The 22,606-nt window shown below is 42.7% G+C and overlaps 1 protein-coding gene across 8 annotated transcripts in view; it reads right to left on the reverse strand.

The window, feature by feature from the left end:
• Nucleotides 1–6,128: 6,128 nt before the first annotated feature.
• The window catches only part of TPST2 (tyrosylprotein sulfotransferase 2), a 59,518-nt gene continuing 43,040 nt past the window's right edge, over nt 6,129–22,606 (reverse strand). For all 8 annotated transcript variants that reach the window (XM_075568971.1, XM_075568977.1, XM_075568972.1 and 5 more), the window contains 5 exons: nt 21,099–22,027; nt 15,784–15,982; nt 12,621–12,671; nt 8,422–8,461; nt 6,129–6,998 (listed from right to left, as the gene is read on the reverse strand). In XM_075568971.1, coding sequence (XP_075425086.1) covers nt 8,429–8,461; nt 12,621–12,671; nt 15,784–15,982; nt 21,099–21,946 — 1,131 coding nt within the window. In that variant the 5' untranslated portion in view covers nt 21,947–22,027 and the 3' untranslated portion in view covers nt 6,129–6,998; nt 8,422–8,428. The remainder of the gene's footprint in view (nt 6,999–8,421; nt 8,462–12,620; nt 12,672–15,783; nt 15,983–21,098; nt 22,028–22,606) is intronic.

Here is a 22,606-nt window from a genome sequence, read left to right on the forward strand (position 1 = left end):
CCGTGTGGGGAGGAGGTGCGATGTTCCATGTATGGTCATACTGTCCAAGTATGGACAAGGAGACCTCCTCTGGCCAATCAGAGCGATGAGGGAGGGGGGGGGGGGGGGGTGTGCAGTGCACCCTCAGGCTGCTGTTACACAGCCCTAGTCAGTGCTGAAGGCCACCGGGATAGTGTGTAGAGGTGACTTGGGAAGGGCACTTAACACAAGCTACACATGAAAGGAATTTGTCTTGTGCAAATGCAAGTGAGTAGTTCAAAAAGTGGCACCAGACTCTATCACAAGACAAGGTTTTCAGAGGAATGCTGCTCTCTTTCTGAAAGATATACCTCTAAATAGATGTCCCAGGTGCAAAAAAGAGGCAAAGCCAGTGCACAAAAACACCACATTTCATCAAAATTAATACCACTGAAAGCATTTGGATTTTTTTTTTCATGTGGTAAAACTATTTTGCTGTCTGGAGATATTAATGTAATCCATGATGCAAGAGGTTGAAATGGCTGTGTGCTAAAAGACCCCTTGTACTGTCACAGGGGCCAGAATAGCATTGCTGACTAATGCTTTGCTGGCCCCTCTGGCAGTGAAAGTGTTAAGAATGTTTGTGTTGTATAGTATAATATTGTTAATATTCCAGGCTGCAGTTCCCACGTGTGAAAGGGTGAGAGCTGTGCATGCAAAATATTAAAATGTGTGAACGAACACAAGGGGGGCTGCCCCCTATTCCCACTCACCATTCATTTCCACTCCCACGGCTTGTACTGTCCATATTTATATTGTTCTTATTGCGTTTATATCTTTACTTCAATCAGATAGATTTCTGTAGTACAGCAATTCATATAAAATATAATTTGTGCGGAATAAAAAACAAATGAAACCAATATTTATTTTCTAAAAGCATCTTTACACATGTATAGATGTATGTATGCATGTATGTATGCATGTATGTATACGTGTACGTGTGTATTCGTGTACGTGTGTGTATACGTGTACGTGTGTGTGTGTGTAAAGACACACACACACACACACACACACACACACACACACACACACACACACAATTACAGTACAATAAGTGCAGCAAATAAGATCAGACAATAGGAAAGGAATCCCCTTCCCTGGAGAGCTTCCAATCTAAGGCTAAGGCCCCGCTCCCTCAGTCAGCGCACCCGCACTGCAGACAGGCGGCGCGCTGACAGACACAGACCGCGATATGTGGTCTGTAGGGAGCGGTGCGGGAGTGGGATGGGGGGGGCGTGGTTTGAGCGGAGGGACCCGCTACTCCCCCCCCTCCCTCCACGGGCTCGGTCTGCAGGACAGGAGAGAGCTGCTGCGGGCTGCTGGAAGGTAAGCAGCTCCCTCCCCCTTCCCCCACAAATGCCCTCACACACTGAGACACACAGACAGAGACACACACACACAGACACCCTACCTTGTGTAGGAAGCTGTCTGACAGCTCCCGCTACCGCCGCTGATTGGCTCATCAGCGCACCACATGACGCGTCACCGCTCGGGATCACAATTTTCTTGCATCCCCTGCCGGCTGACGCGTCACAGTGCGTAGTGAGCCGTGCAGCGAGGGGGGACTGGGACCGGCTCACAAGGATTCCCCTGCTGGTGGGGAACGCTCGCGCGGCCTCCCGCAGCGGGTCCCAGCCCTAAGTGGTATGTTGGGAGACTTACAGAGACAGCAGGTGAGGGAATAAGTGCAGTAGATGGCAGTCATTGGCAGGAGCGACTGTAGGTGTGGGACAATAGCCATGAGTCTACTCTAGGCTAATAAAATGCTTCATTTAGGAGGCGTTCTAATGTGCTGAGAGAAGGTGCTTGGGTGTACCGAGTGTGAGGTAGCTTTTGAAGTTACTGCTATATTCAGTGTCCACAGTCCCTAAAATGTTACCGTTATTTACATCTGGATATTTATTTTCCTCCATATCTGAAAGATAATTTAACCCATTCAGGCAAAGCCCTCACATTTGTTAGTAATGTTTTAATTATGAATAATCTGATTGAATATTTGAAAAATCAGCTGTCACCAGTACAACGGTGGGCTTCTGCTTAGTTCCATTCAACAGATATGAGTTGGCATTTTTGGGCTGTAAAGTGAACTGAACTGCTGCCAGAATCACTCTATTTTTTCCTAAATCTGTCTCAGCGTCTCCCCTCCTGAAATCCCTCTCCTGGCTTCCTATCAAATCCCGCATCTCACTCTCAATTCTTCCTCACTTTTAAAGCTTTACACTCTTCTGCTCCTCCTTACATCTCAGCTCTAATTTCTCGCTATGCACCATCCCGACTCTTGCGTTCTGCTCAAGGAGGTCTTCTCTCTGCCCCCTTTGTATCTAAATCCCTCTCTCGCCTTAAACCTTTCTCACTGACTGCCCCACACCTCTGGAATGCCCCTCCCCTCAATACCCGACTAGCACCCTCTCTATCCACCTTAAGACACACCTGCTTAAAGAAGCACATTAGTAGCACCGTGGATAATACAAGACACAAGATACACAAAGATTGGCCCCCTGCAGAAGCACTTATCCGAATGCCCTCCTACTGTCTCTGTACGTTCCTCCTACATACCAATTAGATTGTAAGCTCCTCGGAGCAGGGACTCCTCTTGCTAAATGTTACGTTTATGTCTGAAGCACTTATTCCCATGGCCCGTTATTTATATTATTTGTTATTTATATGATTGTCACATGTATTACTACTGTGAAGCACTATGTACATTAATGGCTCTATATAAAGACATACAATACAACTTGAAATAAGATGTTCGAAGTTGTGAATGCGGGAAAATCAATCTTGTACATATTAAGTGTCGTATAATTGTAATTAAAAAAATGAAATTGTAATTTGGGGATGCTTCTAGAATATATTGAATATAAAAAACTTTATTTTTAAATCTCTTAGTGCAAACAAGCTTGGGGTAAACTTGCCGACACAATTGTGTTAGCCGTGATTCAATGTCTGCAAAGTGTAATTGCAAAACTCATTTGCATACAAGTGTAAAGATTAGGTAGTGGAACTGTTTTGTTTTTTGTTTTTGTCCAAAGTAAATGTTTTTCTTGCATATATATATATATATATATATATATATATTTTATTCTTTAACCTTACTTCAGATCCCAAACATGGTTTATCAAATACAGACATAGCTTCTTGTTCTGCAGAATTATAATTCCCGCACCAAGAGAAAACATCCCGGGTCAGATGATCTACAGGAGGCAGATTTTCAAATAAGAACATGCCACCAAAGAGTTCTTCTAAATGATACATGTTATGATGGAATTGGCTACATTCCAGAATACGTACATCACCAACTCCCCCTATCTGCAGTGTTTCTGAATGCACAGGATGAACATGTACAGTACAGTATGTGCCTCAGACACCAAAAAATAGATTGTAAGCTCCACGGGGCAGGGACGGTGAATTATACATTGTCACATGATTTACATATAAAAAGAGGGGAGGGGGCAAGGGGGGAGTGGTGTTGCTGCTTTAAAGCAAAATGTCTCTAAAGCGCTACGTAAAACTAGCAGCGCTATAAAAAAAAACATGCTATTATATGTACTGGTTTTGATAAGTGCCTAAAAATACGCCACTGTTTTTCTAAAGACAAAAATGGTTTAAAAAAAGTTTTATTTGAAGTACTGGACAACGATGTAATGTAATAAAAGTTTGTTTGGAAATGTGTTTTGACCAGTGAGTCACAACTAACAGAATTGTGGGTAAAATTGTATTTTCTATAATTATTTAACAAAAATGTACTCAACTTGGTAAAAAAAAAGCTCCTTTAGGTTGCCCACTGATAAATAAAAATAAAATTGGAGGTTTTTTTTTTTTAGGATTAAAAACAAATCATGACAATGGGTTAAAGCAGCAATCTTTATTAAAAAATAAATTAAAAAAAGGAACCAAATCAAGCTATTTTCAGCTTCTGCCGATCCCATGGTTTCCGAAAAGGTATTACCAGTGTTTCCGCGTAAACAGAATGGCGGTTTAAAACTCTCACGTCACAAGGGCCAATAGGAAGCCACATCCATCTGGAGGATGGTTGGAGGAAGGTAGATTTCACCAGCAACAAAGGAAAGGGTTCTTTACAGTAAGGGCAGTTACAATGTGTAATTCATTACCCATGCGGACTGGGATGGCAGATACAATAGATATCTTCAAAACAAGGTTGGGCATCTTTTTAGAAAGGGAAGGTACACAGGGATATACCAAATAAGTAAACATGGGAAGGATGTTGATCCAGGGAGTAATCTGATTGCCAATTCTTGGCGTCAGAAAGGAATTTATTTTTACCTTTATGAGATATCATTAGATATTTCACTGGGGTTTTTTGTTTGTCTTCCTCTGGAAAAAATTTACTGCAAGTTCGGATATAGGATAAAGTATCTGTCGTCTAAATTTAGCATAAGTTGAGCCTGATGGACATATGTCTTTTTTAAACCTTGGCTACTATCTAGCTCAATGAAATGTTTTCAAAACGATAAATAATTGCACCCATTTCCTTTCCGATGTAAACCAGGGACTTTGCCGTCGTGCAGCTATGTTAGTGTCCTAGTATCTTTCCACTACGCTTTGCTCAGCTCTCACACTAGGCACTGTGCGAGTTGCCTTTGGCCATCTTTGCTTCTGAACGTCCGCTATCTCCGGTATTACACTAGTGGGACCCTCGGTAGATCCACCACTGCCGTTACTTGAACCCAGACTAGGCACAATAGGAAAGGGTCCTGTAGCAGTGATCTACCGACAGACCCACTGGTGTAGTAGCTTGGAGCCATCGAGCATGCAGCAGCCACGATGGGCAAATGCGACTTTCTAGGAGTGATGCCGGGAATGTGATATTAACAGGAAGACATCAGAATGCCGGCAGAGGCAGGAAGCCAGAGAAACAAGGCTGGACGCCAGGGAAATGAGACGGAGGAACACATTGAAGACCTCGTCATATCCCTGTGTACCCAATATATTCATTGGAATGGAGATTTGTGCATTTATTTATACATTTAAAAAATAGTTAATTGCGCTATTCTACCCATTTATTTCTATTTTATTGTTATTTAGCACAAAGATTAAACATTCTTGTTAAAAAAAAAAAAAAAAATACAAAACAGAGCCTAACAAAATATTGGAGAAGGAATCTTTTACCGTTAGTCTTTCTTACAATGATGGTTTATAATGACCCAATGTGCTAATTTCTTTGATGCAACAGAAGGCTCAAAGGTCTAGTTGATACATTGGTCCTGGAGAAGTGTAGATTAGTTGCTGGTTGAGATACCTTTTAGTCAAGCAGTTATTAACCCCTTATAGAACAATGATATCCGCTGGCTCACCTCAGAAGTCTGTGGTACTAAGCTGTGGCTAATTTTATTTCACATTGCCTCTCGATTTCTCCGGTATTCTGCTAGCCAGCAGGGCAAGGATTAAACAAATGTTAGAAGAGGGGATTGTCTCAGAACAGTGCATTTTAACTTTTGACTGCCCCACGATGTAGGTACTACGTCTTGCGGTATGGCACCTCAGGGGACCTTTTGTTCGTGGTGAACGTGACACTGGCGCTACTTCAAAGGGTTAAAGCACACAAAATGAATGACTGTTTGCACCTCCATCAAGCGTAAGAATATCACATTTACAACAGTCGATACAGGACCATTAAGAAAATACATTTACAACCTTCCCAGACTTGTGTATTTTTTTTTTGATACAGAGAAGGATAACGAAGGGTGACCCTAAACTTGAAGTATACCATTATGTGAACAACTAGCTCCTCCTGCTTCATGTATCCCCTGCGTGCACGAAGTAAAATACCTTAAACCAATTACCACTTCTTAGCGTAGTGCTGTAATTATTACTATTATTATTATTATTCGAGCCATTGCAGTAGGTCTTAGGGATGCTCCATTTTGAATTTGTATTAGTGACAGCCAAGAAATCCTAAGTATATATTAGATACATACAACAGATATAGAATATGATGCTTGTAGCAATCAGAAAAGAAAGTAGTAATAGGATGAATAGAAGCAGGATTTGAAATACTGTTGCTCACAATCGAAGCACTGCAGCTTAAACATCAAATTTTAAATATTACCGTATCAGTTAGCAATAAATGTTCACACCCAACATGGCACTTTGTTAAAACGGTTTATTGTTGTGAAAGAAAAGGGAATTCTGAATGTAATGAATGGATCATATATTAAATTCTTCAATAGAACTTTGCAGATTACATTTAAAAGATGATAGAAGAAATCACCTTGCATTAACACGTGTACGGCAAATGATCTAATGGTCATCTCTAGTTTTTAACACATTTAAAGACCATAATTATAGGGCCATTTAAAGCACCAGATTCCCTGGTTAATAAGAAACAAAAATGTTTGCTTGCCCTTTTTTTCATTTTCTAACACAAATCTTGTTCTTGACTGCTTTCAAGAAAATGTACTACAAATGCAGGCAAGTGGGTATTGTTAATGTCAACCATCCAATCTCATCAATGTAGAGTCTTTGCTTCAGATTTGAAATGCTTATAAAACAATTTAAAAAAAAACAAAATTGAGACGAGTTTGGCCATTTCACACGTAGCTAGGGTGACATCGGATATAAAATCCTTGGTGAAAATCATGAGCTGTGAAGAACCTGTTCAAAGAACCAATGAAACTGTAAAAAAATAAAGTAGATTGGCGTAAACCTTTTGAAGGTCTGGTGCTTTAAACGTATTGTAGAAAATGCTTGTGGTTTGTTATAAAATTCATGGCCTTGCTGGTTCCAAATTGAATGACACGTAAAAAGACCCACTGATCTCTTCTTTTCCACAGTAAATTCGGAGAGTTCAAAGTTTACTGGAAGAATTTGACGACTCAAGCTTACAAACAAGTGCAAATACATTCGTTCCGGACAGTCACAGTTTGGCAACGTTTGGCAAGCAATATGCTTGGATATCTGGTTTCCTCTGACAATTTCAAGGATTTTCTGCTTCTTGTTAATGAAAAATAAGTTATGCCCTAGAAAGAAAATAGAAATGAACAAACTTTAATAAAATGATTTAAAAAAAAAACAAAAAACAAAAAAAAAAATTGGTCAAAGTAATGCAACCACTACACTTGGATTAGCAATGTGAAGAGCTAAATCACCATAACATGTTTAAAGCTTGCTCTGAAAAAGTGTTTATTTTACCTGAGCCGGGTTGTGCTGTGCCCCTGTGACACCCAGGAACCGTTCGGTTCCCCCAATCCAGCAATAGGCAAAATATGAGCCCACTGGACACAAGATAGCAACAGGTTAAGGGTTAGGCTAGCAGCCAATAGGGAAGCTGCAATGTAATCGGGATGTGACGGTGCGGCTTACTATTGGTGACCCCGTGGCCATGTTTGAAGTTCGTCAGCCATATTTATCTTTTTGTGACAAAACATGAGCCACTGGGAGACAACGGAGGAGCTCTGGGAATCCCCTGGTTCAAGTAACATATGGAAATTTAGGTTGAGGGGATTGTAGAAATTATAACAGATCCTTAATCCCTTCCAATATTATTAAACTATTGTTTTGTTGAAACACAAAAAAGAAAAAAACCTAAAATTACACAGTTCTCTGCAGTTGCTTGTGTCATGCATAGCCTATTACACTCCACCCATTACTTTTCAATCTTCAATGGTGTTTGTAAAAGTATAAAGACTATTTTCGCTTTGATCACAGAATGTCATATATGGATATGTATGCTGGTTTTATTATACAAATGCTTCAGTGGCGATCCTTTCACCTGTTCCCCGGCTACACAAAATAAAGGCACGTGGAAGTGAAATGTCCCACCGAAGGGGACAACCAAAACAGAGAATTAAAATGTAAAGACACACTAATGTGTGATTAGTAAGTGAATTGGCAAAGTCATATAAAAAATAATGGCCATTAAATATTTTTCCAAAATGCATGTACTGTATAAAGAAAAGCAGTGTCTCGCAAACCTAGGGCCTTATTTTATATAATGTGCAGTTTTCAGAGAAAAATTACCATGAAAGTCATCTTTCTGACACCTTATTTTAAAACAATCAACAATGTCTCTATATAATGATTATGAAATAATTAGGAATGTGGCTGGAATAGTAATTGGGAGTAGACAGAGGTTCAAAGCTGAAATTATTGTTGTTGAACACTTTTATTATTCTTCAAAAACACCACAGATATACACTACTCCATGGGTAGCCAACTCCAGTCCTCAAGGGCCAACAGATCTGGTTTTCAGGATATCCCGGCTTCAGCACAGGTGGCTCAGTCATTCTGACAGCCACATGTGCTGAAGCTGATGATATGAAAACTGTTAGTAGCACTTGAGGACAGGAGTTGGCCAACCCTACTTATGTGGGTTGCACCATTTACTACGAAGATGTAAAAATGCATCTATGATGCAAGGTTTTACACATCTTAAAACCATACCTGAATGTCACCAGTGAGAAGACGAGTTATTCGGATTTATCTGGAAACAAAGAAAACGAACATTTATCAATGTACTGTAGACCAAAGTCCATTGGCCGTGGATCGGTGTGAGACATTAAATGAATGTTGTAAAACTGGTACAAATGGAACGGTCGATTTCCTGAACCAACGTAGTGGATAAGTGCTATTTCTTTAAAAAAGAAAACTGGTCCTTCACTTTTATTTGGCCATTGTTTGCAGATCTACAGGTTAGCCGTGTGTGCAATTTCGCTAGTTTGTGGGAGCGTATGAGTCCGTTATTTTTTTAATGGAGAGATTTGCTAAACTTGTTCAAGTCCGCTGTATGCACCTAATTTCTACATCAACATGTAGAATTGCACTAATAAATTGCAAGCCAATTTGGGAGGAAAGCAGGGTTTTGTTTTCCATAAATGTATGGCCAATTAATTTTCCCTAGCAGCATACTCCATAAGGCCGTAAACTATAGGAGTAGGTCTGAGCTCACCTAATTCTGTTTGGCTAAATACAGTAGGCTTTTTGGCCCCTCCTTTCAGGTTCTGCGCTCCTGGTGAATTCTCCAATTAGCAAATAGGCTTCTACAATACGGTAGGCAGCCTGTACAGCAGAACGTGGTGAATGTCTGACTGACAAGCAAGAGGAGGGTATTATTACTTTTCACTAAAGGAACTTGTGCACTCAACTTTTCCTTCATAATATTTCTGGGTTTTGACAAGTTTTATTGCACTGAATCGCAGATCGCATTAATGCTTAATTCGTTTAACCCTTCCACATATTTCACGATGTTATTCCACAAGACCATACGACATTATGCATGCAGTGTAGGTACAAGCTTAAATGGAGTTTACATTGATGGGATTAGCAGAGGGGCGCACAAACTGGTGGGGCGCAGCGGTTGCAGAGGCCCCACGCTCTTCCCCAAAGCATTTAAATGAAATGCTGGGGGATCGCTTGAGGCCTCTGCAAATTCCCTTAGGTGACGCGTCGCCATGGCAACGCAGCGTCAGATGACGCGGCAGGGCCACTTGATGTCGCCATGGCAACGTGACCCCACAGTGTCATTTGACGTGGAAAACAATGTAAGGAGGAGTCCGTGAGTAGGGGGGGAGAGCAGGCAGGGGGGTGCAGACTGAAAAGTTTCCGCACCCCTGGATTAGCAGACAATTTTTTTTGATCAAAAGATGCAACTAAAAATTCTCCAGTTGATTCCCAATAACAAATGGGACCAGACAGGGGTGCTCCCTCTCATCCCTACTATTTGCTCTTTCAATAGAACCACTTAGTTATTTTATAAGAGATTCTAAGGATATATCTGAGTTCAAGCTAGCAAGAGAGGAATTTCAAATAGCTCTATTTGCTGATGACAATCTTAACCGTCTCTAAACCCTTGACACCCCTCCCCAATCTTTTTAGTATGTTATCTAAATTTGGCATCTATTCAGGATTTAAAATGAAGAACTTAAAAACAGAGGCACATGGTATCAATCTTCCCCATAACTTAGCAAAATTTTTGCAGATTAATTTTGATTTTAAAATGGGACCCAATATCATTAAAATATTTAGGTATTCAATTTCCAAAGGATATAAACTCATTATACAAAGCCAACTATACCCCCCTTCTCAAAAAACTGGAGAGAGAGGTTGCACAATGGGCGACATATCCGATCTTGTGGCTGGGACGTATATGGGCAATTAAAATTAATGTTCTGCCACGTCTTTTATACCTGTTTCATACTCTGCCGATTCGTGTCCCACCTCAAGACCTAGCGTTTTTGAAAGAGGTGCTTACTAAGTTTGTATGGAACAACAAAAAGCCCAGAATTAAAAAGGATATATTATACTGTCCAAAAGAAGTAGGAGGCCTAGCTATACAGAATATCCTCAACTATTATAAGGCAGCCCAATTGGGACGGGCGATGCAGTGGCATATCCCTCCGTCATAAAAAAAATGGATGGAGCTAGAGGCCAGTCTGACCTCACCGGTGCCGTTGGCAGATATAATCATAAGATATAGACAATAAAGACAGGGCAAAGATAGCTTCAGAAAATCTGATTCTAAAAAATTATTGTGCTTTATGGGACCCATCTAAGACAAAATTGAAAAGTACACAAAAAGGTTCTCTGATGACCCCACTAGCTAACAATCATAATTTCCCCCCAGGATGCCATGAACCCTATCTAGATACTTGGAGAGGTAGAGGTATCTTAAAAAGGTTGTGGATTTATTTACACAGTCCAAATTACAATCGTTCCAAACTTTACAAGGACAATTTGATCTACCAAACATAGATTTTTACCAGGATCTACAAGTTAGGCATTTTGTAGAGGAAATGTGTGACCTAGACAACATTCCGGATCTCACATATTTTGAAAGGATGTGTGACAAGCCTCTGAAATGACTAAAATTACATTGTCTTTATATTATTATATCATTACTTTGGGTTCCCAAGAAAAGGATAGATATAGGCTGGCCTGGGAGAAGGAATTAGGTGAAGAACTTGATTGGGAGGACATCTGGGAAGCAGTGGCCAAAGGTTCCACCTGTACTTTAATAAAAGAAAATTCTTATAAATTACTTTATAGATGGTACAAAATCCAGACTAATCTAAATTTAATAGACCCAAATATCTCTCCATTATGTTGGAGAGGTTGTGGTCAGAGAGGATCCCTGTCCCCTCTAGCTGGATTGCCCTAAAATGCAGCCCCTATGGGAAAATATATTTAAGTTTTTTCTTGATACTACTGGGGTCAAAGTACCAAAAGATCCATGGTTTCTACTCCTAAACAAACTACTACAAGGTGTGAACAAAACGGTTTTAAAACTAATAGTACACATACTCAATGCTACCAGATGTCTAGTAGCTAGGTGCTGGAGGCAGACCAACCCCCCCCCCCCCACATATAGAAAGGTCAGGAAACAGATACCCCACGTCATGCTCATGGAGAATTTGACGAACTATCTAGAAGACACTATGACTAGAGTCTGGAAAGTCTGGGACCCCCTTCTATCATAAGTTTTCATATACGTATTTCAATAAATAAAGATAAGAACCGAGATATATGGTTGATCTATAAAGTTAACATTTTGATGGAATGTAAGAGGTGGTACAAATAAGAGAGAAGGTGGAAAACTATGTATACTGAAGTGTTATATTGAAGGTGTTTCTGCAAATGTGGCGACAACCCCCCTCCCCGTTCGTTTTTTGTTTTCATAATGTTTCCACCTATCGTAATTTTGATTCTCAATACTAGTAGTCTGTTTTAAAAGTTATTCAAAGCTGAAATTTTGTTATAAAAGACTTACAATCAAAATGTAGAATTTTACTAATAATTTGCAAGCCCATTTTGGCAGGAGTGCAGGGATTTGCATTTGTTTTGCAGAAATGTATGCCAATTTTCTTTTCTTAGCAACATACAGTACTCCATAAAGGTATTGAATTATATTGTGTTCCTGAGCTCACCAAATACGGTTTGTTAAAACAAAACTGTCTGTTCACTTATATTTGGGTATCGTTTGCAGCTCTATAACCTTGTGAGCAATTTCACTACAATCTCTGGGACAGTTTGACACGTTTTCTTTTAAAATGTGTTGCTAAACAAACCCAAATCCAAATGTATGCACCTAATTTCTACATGAATCACATTATGTTGCTGAGACTATTTTCAGAGATGAAAAGGACACTGCGCCTTTTGCCATTTTAATTTTGTTTTAACAACTGCAGCAGTTCTATACCATTAAGGCCATGTAATTATCTAAGCTGCCAATCGATCTGTTCTCCAGTTTTAGATCAGCAAAGATCTTGCTTCCTCGGGCACCCAATATGTCTGACTAGTTCAAAAGAGAAAGTGTTGTGCTTTTCTAAATGGTTGCTATATCATCCCAAGGAAGCTTAATACGTTAATACTCATTAAAAAGAGCTTCAAGTGGCAAAAAACACAAAAAAACAAAACCCACAGGATTTTGAAGGTGTTGCATCTAGAAACTTAGCTGAATTGCAAGCCTTCAGAAGGTGCTTCTTCTGGTTTTGCAGGTGATACCGGAGTAACATTAAAGCATATAAAAAGGTATACGGTATGTGCATAGAAAAGTAGGGTACAGACTCGCAAAACACTTTTCCCACGGTTCACCTTTAACAATAATATTGCATAAGCAAGCTTTTTCTACATATTTAAGTTCAAACCTGAAGATATCCTTTCAGATTGCTTGGCGTTTTGTAATCTCCCCTCATGATCTGTAAGTGAAGGGGAAAAAAAATGATCAGAGGGCTTGCTGACTGAGGGAGAGTAGATTTAGCACTTTATCCCATAAAACATGCAATTGTACAATATATCGCAACATAAGAGTAAATCTCCGCTGGGGAGCAGCCTACATGTAAGGCTGCGATTATAGTTACGGCGTGTGCGTAATGTCACGTGCGCGGTTTGCCGTCATTGGCTGAACCGCTCACGTAAAACAGCCGTCGCACGAAAAAACAAAACAAAATCAATTGCATTTTTAAAAATCGCGCACGCACTATTGCCTGCCTCAGAGGTACAGCCTTTTGTTGTCACGCGCACAGGCACTATAATCGCGGCCTAAAGCAGCTCATCTTTAAAGTAGTGTCCAGGAAATTCAAAGCACCTCAAATAAATAGAAAAAAGAAAAAATAGTGAAGCACGTTCGCAAACAAACTCCAACACAGCCAGTGGTAAGATATGCACGTAAATGAAAGTGCCTGAGCCCAGGCACAAAAAGGCATCTTTGATCCTCCGCTCCCACAGCAATGGATAGGAGTCAGGGCTTCTTCATAAAAAAAATCCAACTTTATGTAATAATCAGGGTATCGCTCACATAAAAGCAGAGTACACAAAAAAACCGGGGCCAGCTGCTGCACTTTTCCTCCCCTCTGGTGACCGCGATTCTCCTCGACGTTCCAGCCGGCGTTCTACATCACTTCCGGTATTCTGGGTTTTGCACGGATGCTGGTCCCCCTGCAACCCTACGCGTTTCGCAGGTAGTTCCTGTGTCTTCAGGAACTGCCTGCTGGCCCCGGTTTTTCTTGTATGCTTTTATGTGAGCGATACCCTGATTTTTACAGAAAGTTGGCTTTTTTATAAAGAGGCTGTGATTCCTTCTATCCATTGCTGTGGGAGAGGAGGATCAAAGATACCTTTTAGTGCCTGGGCTCAGGCACTTTCATGCAAGTGCATATCTTACCACGGGCTGTGTAGGCGTTTGTTTGTGAACGTGCTTCACTATTTTTTTCTTCCTTTTTTCTATTTATTGGAGGTGCGCTGAATTTCCTTGACACTTCATGACTTGGAACAGTTCTCTTTCATGCAGCACCAAATCATACATTTGTATATCTAGTTTAGATCACATTTTCTGTTAGCGCATACTTATTTTGTTTTAAATTAATCTTTAAAGTAGTCCTTTTTAAGTGGCATACAGTGTGGAGTTTAATAGGGAGTTCAACAGGAGTGGAACAAGTGGAGAACAGAACACCTACAGGCCCTTAATCCTGGATTTGAACTATGCTTGAAAGGAGTACATTATCTATCCCAGATGGCACATCTCAGCACTAAACTATTGCTGCCATTCTGCTGCTACTATTTATATTTCCGCTGATCGATTCTTTTCCAAATACGCGTTTCTTTCTACCAGCTTCGTTATGTCTAACTATTCATAAATCTCCATCTCTCCTTCCTTCGCCACTTCTCAGTTCACATTTACTCCTTTCTTACCTGCGCCCTCTGACACTACAAGCTATAACCCTTGCACTAAAACACACCCCTACAAATAATCCTCTCACTTTCTTTCAATGCTTCTCCTCCTTGCTTCTGGGGAATCTCTCACAATCTTGGTCCCTGCGTTATTTCTACATGCTCTCGTCCTTGCATCCCACAAACAACTTCTACTCCTTCTGGTGTCAACCCTTCTAACCTAATACCCATCCCGTGTCATACTCTCCCCCTTTCTCCTGTGCCCTTTGGAATGCTCGCTCCATTTCCAACAAGTTCCTCTCTGTGCATGACTTATTTTTCTCTCACTCTGCTCCTCTTTGCTATAACGAAGACTTGGCTCACTCAGTCTGACTCTGCACTGGAAGCTGCCCTCTCTTATGGTGGACTTTCTTTCTCCCACATGCTTTGATGGTAGGGGTGGAGGCTTAGGGCTCCTCTCCTCTTTCTGCGGTTACTAAACCCTTCCTATTCCTCCTTTTGCTTTCCCCTCCTTTGAGGCTCACACTGTCCAGATCGTCTCTCCCCTCCCTGTCCATGTGGAGGTCATCTATCGCCTTCCTACCTCTACTCACCCCCTTCTGTCTCTCACTTTGAATCCTCGCTCTCTTTCTCTCCTCAGACTCCCCTGTTCTTCTCCTTGGGTACTTCAACTGCCATATTGATGACTCCTCTCTCCCTTGGGCCTCCCGCTTTCTCTCTCTAACCTATTCTTTTGGCCTTCGACAGTGAACTGCAGCCAACACCCACAAGGATGGCCACTCCTTAGACCTGGTTTTCACTAAAAACTTTTCTCTCGGATTTCTCTTTTATCCACCTCCCCCTCGTTTCTGCAGAGACCTGCGCTCTATTAAAAACTACCAGCTTTACATTCCACTTTACGCTCCTTTGTCTCATCTCTGCTCCAGACCCCTACAACCTGGGTCAGGAACTACAACTCTGCCTTATCCTCTGTTGATCTACATGCCCCACTTTCTCTCTGCCATTCTCGCCCTTCTAACCCCAGACCCTGGCTAAATGTCCACACGCGCATGCTGCTTTCCTGCACTCGTTCCTCGGAACACCTCTGGAGGAAATCTCACACCCTCGCAGACTTCCTTCACTACAAATGTATCCGATGTAGTTATAAAGATATAAAGACATACATACAACACTCCCATATACTGTACATACAAATACACACATTTACATACATGCAAAATAAATACTCCAAGGGAACCTGAGTCATTGCAAAAGTTTGTTAATCTAGTTAAAACTATGAAGACCAACACAATTCCGGTAAGAAATCAGAAATTATCGCGACCACATCAGCGGTGGAATTTGACCGCCGAGGGAGACTTCACCGCAGTGCTGGACACTAAGCCGTCGGCCATTTCACCAATAAGGCAAGTTAATTTGAGGGGTAGGGGGTTAATGATAGGGTTTTTAGTGGTTAGGGTAGAGGGTTAGGGATTTTAGGGAAGCCGCTGGCGGAGAGATGCCCCGGCAGCAAGGTGAGTGATGGCTAAAAGTCAGTGGTGATTTGATCGCGGCACAACAGCTGCGACCAAGTGTCCTTGATCGTTTCTAGTATGTGCAGTTAGATGACTGTACCACATCAGCTAATACTTCCAAGATACTCACCCTTTGCGTGTTGTTGACTACTACTGCATCTGGGCTTCCGTAGTGTGGTGGGTTGGAAAAAGGATCATACCCGAGTCTGGCAAGCATTGGGGCTATCTGGGCCATGTCGTGGACTACGTCCACTGGAATCTTCCCAACCCATTTTGACAAAGCCTCGAGATTCACAGGCTTCATGACTTGGTCAGTCGATTTTTCAGTTCTGGAATGCAGAGGAATTGGTCAATGCAGGTAAGTGTCTCTACAACATGTTTGGCTTCCAAGAGCACAGAACTCTTAAGAAAAATTGAAAAGGGAGTCTATTGTACAAACAATTTAGTACCCAATTCTTGATGGAGAGGCTGACTTGGAGAGGGAAGAACCGCGTTTATTTCTCTTTTTTTATATGGATAGTATGTGTTTTGATCTCAAATAGATTTCTAAGTTTGTATTTTGTCCATAAACAATGGGGCTGAAAAATGAGTAACAACAAAAATGTCCTGATAATGAAGACTATTTGACATTAAATTGATGCGAAGAGTTGATTTCATATTGTATACCCTGTATCAATGCATCAAGGTGCTTATCAACTTTGCTTCAATGTTAAAACGGGATCCAACAACGTTTAAATCTCCAAGTCTTCAGTCATTTACCTTTGTGCCAAATGATCCTTCAGGAGTTAAGCCCTCTGACTAAGACAAGTGTAAGAAACAAACCATGTGTCATGCATCTGAATTTAAAGATTGATGGAAGAAAAACTTATAATACCAAGCCAACAAGCGTACGACATGCTATAATCATACTAATAAAGATAACATTTTATACAGGGTGTCTACACTAAAAAAAGGCATGGACATGATACAAGTAAATGCACTGCCTCTTAAGTATGGATATCCTGTATAAATAGGGACACAAACCATGGGTTTCTTTGTACATTTCGAGATACCAGGATCTAAAGCTTTCATTAGTGAATGATATGCATAGTGCACCATCTGGTGGGCAAAACAACTTATGTATTCTTAGAATCCAGAAATAATCAGCATTTGTAGGTAAGAAACAAGTTCTAGAACCTTGACAGACAGTGGACCGCTTCAACTTCGAGGACTAAACTTCAAGCCACAATGCATGCTGCTCGCATTTCTTTTTTCTTAAAACTTGCCTAAATCAGGGTGTTCCGTCAAGCCGATCCGTGGTCCCGATTCGGGTAACCCTCAGTTCCGAGTTGAACTATTTTATCCACCGAGCAAAAACCCAGTAGGCCCCGGGGTCAAGGCTCACTTACACAATTAATTGAAAGTTGCAACATCAGGAGGCAATGTTGTAACTTTCTATTGGTGATTCTGCAGCCATAGTTGTTTTTGGTGTCACAACAGTTATGCACATTTAAAAAAAAATTTTTTTAAACAAAATATTGAGAACAAAAGGTCCCCAGATGTTGAGGGAGTTCAAACAGACCCCACGGTTCATAAACCTTTGAATCTAATTAAATATGATTGTATGTTAAAAATAGAATTTGACTTAGTCAGGTAGGTTACTAAATTTGTAGGAGTGGCTGGACGGGAACAAAAATCAGCTGGATCTGAAGTTTTGGGCGTTGCCTACAGGAATCAACACCCATACACACTAGTTTAAATGAGCTTTTAACAAGTTGAATAAGGTAGTCCAATGAAAAAAATGACAAAATATGATATTATCCAAATGGATAAAAACAACCAATTTTCTGACTGACATTTTGCAGGTGCAGTAGACTGAATAACTGTAACTACAAATTTGCAACAAAAAAAAAGTTCAGGCAAAATGTGATGCATCATGCCACACAAACAAAAACGTTTCAGAGATCTAAAGTATTTATACTTTATAAAGCTTTAAGTTGTAACAATAGACACCTGAATTATTACATTTTAGAGCATCAGTTCACCACAACCTGTTGGAAAGATTGAAATATGTTCCTTTTTGAAATCCTGATTTGAGTTGGCTATGTGCACTTATTTCCTAAAACTGAACTATGAAAAAAGGGTCGCCCATTCAAATTGGGATGTCTGCACTGAGAAATGCCTGTAACTTTAATGCTACTTATGTTGAGAAGAATTGCTTGACAAAGTCAATTAGTACTTGTACGAAAGGTATTAGAGAACCTGCCACAGTCCAATTCTTACCTACCAATAGCATGCAGACAGTTTAAATAGGGGGCAAGAATAAATCTCTTTATTACACAATCAAATTGGAACTGTGGTTTTCAATTTATATGAATGAAATTAGCAAACCTTGTGTTAGTGCAATTCTAAATCGAGCTAAATGATATGGATTACATTCCGATCTTCAAAACAAAGGCACAGAAAAGTGGAGTAAAAGATTTAGGTCTAAGGCTACGTTTATACTTACTCAGACGGAGCGGAGCGGGGGCGCACCCACACTGCGCGATCACATCTATTGTCCTCTTTGAGGATGCCTATAGATGGCGCCAGCGCGCACATCTGACAGAGCTCACAACGGCGCGAAATTCAAGAAGACAGAGACAAGTGATTTTTTTGTGTGATGGCATCAAGATGTGAGGTAGGAAAGTGACGTCCCCGCCGGAACGTCATTGCCACGCCCCCAAATCGCGCCCGCTGCATACCCTGCAAAGCCATGAAAAAGCTCAGGCTTTAGCAAGAGTATTGCAGCGTGTGCGCCTCCCCTCCGCTCCGTCTGCCTGAGTATAGACGTAGCCTTAAATGTAACTTGAATAATATACCAATATACACACTTGGAGGCAGACTCATTAAGCGCCAGTACGGGTAAGTGCAACCGATTAACTTGAATGGTAGTGAACGCGGGATCAGATGTGCTAACCCAGCGGTGCGCAAACTGGGGGGCGCACAGGATTATTTAGGGGGGGGGCGCAGACGCTGTGCACGGGCAGTTGAACAAGTTCCCTGCTGCTTCTCTGCTTGTTGCGGGGCCTTGCTGCTTCTCTGCGGGGCCTTCCCTGCATACAGACAGCCCCTCATCCTCCTGTCTGCTTCCCCCACACGGGGGACCATGCGGAGTACTACCCCCCTCCAGGTAAAAGTGTGTGTCGCGCGACAGAGAGCGTCTGCAGCAGTGTGTGAGAGAGCGTCTGCAGCAGTGTGTGAGAGAGCGTCTGCAGCAGTGTGTGAGAGAGCGTCTGCAGCAGTGTGTGAGAGAGCGTCTGCAGCAGTGTGTGAGAGAGCGTCTGCAGCAGTGTGTGAGAGAGCGTCTGCAGCAGTGTGTGAGAGAGCGTCTGCAGCAGTGTGTGAGAGAGCGTCTGCAGCAGTGTGTGAGAGAGCGTCTGCAGCAGTGTGTGAGAGAGCGTCTGCAGCAGTGTGTGAGAGAGCGTCTGCAGCAGTGTGTGAGAGAGCGTCTGCAGCAGTGTGTGAGAGAGCGTCTGCAGCAGTGTGTGAGAGAGCGTCTGCAGCAGTGTGTGAGAGAGCGACTGCAGGAGCAGTGTGTGAGAGAGCGACTGCAGGAGCAGTGTGTGAGAGAGCGACTGCAGGAGCAGTGTGTGAGAGAGCGACTGCAGGAGCAGTGTGTGAGAGAGCGACTGCAGGAGCAGTGTGTGAGAGAGCGACTGCAGGAGCAGTGTGTGAGAGAGCGACTGCAGGAGCAGTGTGTGAGAGAGCGACTGCAGGAGCAGTGTGTGAGCGACTGCAGGAGCAGTGTGTGAGCGACTGCAGCACCAGCAGTGTGTGAGCGACTGCAGCAGCAGCAGTGTGTGAGCGACTGCAGCAGCAGCAGTGTGTGAGCGACTGCAGCAGCAGCAGCAGTGTGTGAGCGACTGCAGCAGCAGCAGCAGTGTGTGAGCGACTGCAGCAGCAGCAGCAGTGTGTGAGCGACTGCAGCAGCAGCAGTGTGTGAGCGACTGCAGCAGCAGCAGCAGTGTGTGAGCGACTGCAGCAGCAGCAGCAGCAGCAGCAGCAGCAGCAGCAGCAGCGTGTGAGTGACTGCTGCAGCAGCGTGTGAGTGACTGCTGCAGCAGCGTGTGAGTGACTGCTGCAGCAGCGTGTGAGTGACTGCTGCAGCAGCAGTGTGTGAGTGACTGCTGCAGCAGCAGTGTGTGAGTGACTGCTGCAGCAGCAGTGTGTGAGTGACTGCTGCAGCAGCAGTGTGTGAGTGACTGCTGCAGCAGCAGTGTGTGAGTGACTGCTGCAGCAGCAGTGTGTGAGTGACTGCTGCAGCAGCAGTGTGCGAGTGACTGCAGCAGTGTGCGAGTGTCTGCAGCAGTGTGCGAGTGTCTGCAGCAGTGTGCGTGTGTCTGCAGCAGTGTGCGTGTGTCTGCAGCAGTGTGCGAGAGAGCGTCTGCAGCAGTGTGCGAGAGAGCGTCTGCAGCAGTGTGTGAGTGTCTGCAGCAGTGTGTGAGTGTCTGCAGCAGTGTGTGAGTGTGAGTGTCTGCAGCAGTGTGTGAGTGTGAGTGTCTGCAGCAGTGTGAGTGAGAGTGTCTGCAGCAGTGTGAGTGAGTGTCTGCAGCAGTGTGAGTGAGAGTGTCTGCAGCAGTGTGTGAGTGAGTGTCTGCAGCAGTGTGAGTGAGAGTGTCTGCAGCAGTGTGTGAGTGAGTGTCTGCAGCAGTGTGAGTGAGAATGTCTGCAGCAGTGTGAGTGAGAGTGTCTGCAGCAGTGTGTGAGTGTCTGCAGCAGTGTGTGAGTGAGACTGTCTGCAGCAGTGTGTGAGTGAGTGTCTGCAGCAGTGTGCGAGTGAGTGTCTGCAGCAGTGTGCGAGTGTCTGCAGCAGTGTGTGAGTGAGTGTCTGCAGCCGTGTGCGAGTGAGTGTCTGCAGCCGTGTGCGAGTGAGAGTGTCTGCAGCCGTGTGCGAGTGAGAGTGTCTGCAGCCGTGTGCGAGTGAGAGTGTCTGCAGCCGTGTGCGAGTGAGAGTGTCTGCAGCCGTGTGCGAGTGAGAGTGTCTGCAGCAGTGCATGAGTGTCTGCAGACTGCGCGCACGAGTATGCATGCTGAGCCTGTGAGTTGTGATTGAATGCAGCGGTGCGCAAACTGGGATGGTTGGTGATGTCACCGCTCTCAGCGGCAGCGTGGACGCAGCCTAATTTTGCAAGCGCAAGCTGTTTAAATAAGTATATAGACATTTGTATTTACATTGTATACCGTTTAATAAAGGTTTTTTTATTTTTCATGTGATTTTGATGGCATCAGGCAGGGGGGCCCCCCGAGAAATTTCATGGATGAAAAGGGGGGCTCGGCATAAAAAGTTTGCTAACCCATACCTTGGGCTTCATGAATCTGTTCCTTAAAGCTATTCCAGAGCAGACTGTACTGTTGCAACCTATACTTAGTGCTGAGTTCTAAATAAGAAACAGCTTAAAGAATTGCGCTGTAAATAAAACTCACTTTGAAAGGGATACTCCTCCAGGCTTGCCGATCAGCTCCTCGTGATGCAGTACTGCATCGTTCCATGAGACGTCCAGAAAATCCATAATCGCATGCATGGTTTGCTTAGGATGCAGAACCAACTGTTCATAGTAAACAGGTAGGCACTTTTGCTCCCCGATTTCTAAACACTGTGCATACATGATCTCTATTGCCTTGTTCCACTTGGTTAGGCAGTCTTTATAACTATTTAAATCAAAGCCAGCTATGGTTACCTTCCTACTGATCATGGAATGTACTGAGGCACGTCCATCGCGGATCATCAAAAGAAACTTGGAATTTGGAAAGAGTCTTGAAAGGTAAACTGAAGATTTTAAGGTAAAGGGGTCCTTGTTACATAAAAATTTGGCAGGCTCACCATGCTTGGCTATTATTTCTAGTATAAAAGCCTGCATTGCAGCATCCATCACTTGGTCGGTCACACCAGCTTCATCGAGGCGCATCTTTTCACGGCCAGATTTTGACCACGCCTGACGCATTGCTAAAATCCTAGGAATAATACGGGTTTCTTCTCCACACCGGACATCTGGATGGGCATCCAGCATCGCCCTCATTAATGTTGTTCCACTCCGTGGAACCCCACCAATAAATATTAATGGCATGTCTTTACTGTACCTGTACTCAATATTATTTGAGTCCACCATGACTAGTTCTTCATTCTCTGGTTTCATAATGCCGTGATTTCGTTTGCTGTTGTCCTCATCAAGAATCTGCTGACATTCTAGCATTTGCTGGCCGAGGTGCATGGCCAATGTTACCAAGACAATGAGGCAAATGACCAACAGCACCTTCCTCACCGTGAACCGCATTCTCACTGGTCCACATACGGGGCACAATTCCCCAGAGCTATTCTGTTCAGCCTTTAGTGCGATGACTTTTCCACAATGATCCTGAAAGCAAAACATTTACATAACCTGTCAAATTTAGTGGTCTATTAACATCTTCAGGGTATTGAAAATCTTAACATGTACAGTGCATCACATATTGATGTTCGAGTAGAAGAGAACAGTGAGCTTTTGAAAGGTCTGCACACTATAATATCTATGAAATATTCATGCTGGTCTTCTAAAAGGCATCACAATTGACAATATTCAGTTTTACAGGAGGTTTATCTTTCCAGTCAAGTCATTTTAAAGGCTCACATTCAAACACAAATGGCTACAATGTAAGGTGGAGATAGTTGTACGCTCTTTTAGGTAGGCACCAGTGTGCCAGGAAAACATAACAGTCCAGGTTGTGGTGGTAAAACTGACTAAAACCAAACAGCACTGAGAATTATAAGTATCTGCTCTGTCAGTATAGGGGAAAGGAGGTTACAGAATGATCAAATTGGTAGCAACATCAGTAACAGAGCAGGGCTCTTGAACTTGCAGCCCTAATATGGCCCATGAGACACCTTGGAGGGGTCCTTGGACCATCTGCTCCTGCAAATCTCATTGCAGTCGCTCAGGCAGCCAAGTGCAATGGTT

This window comes from Ascaphus truei, chromosome 13, assembly GCF_040206685.1.
Source record: "Ascaphus truei isolate aAscTru1 chromosome 13, aAscTru1.hap1, whole genome shotgun sequence".
NCBI classification, from domain to species: domain Eukaryota; kingdom Metazoa; phylum Chordata; class Amphibia; order Anura; family Ascaphidae; genus Ascaphus; species Ascaphus truei.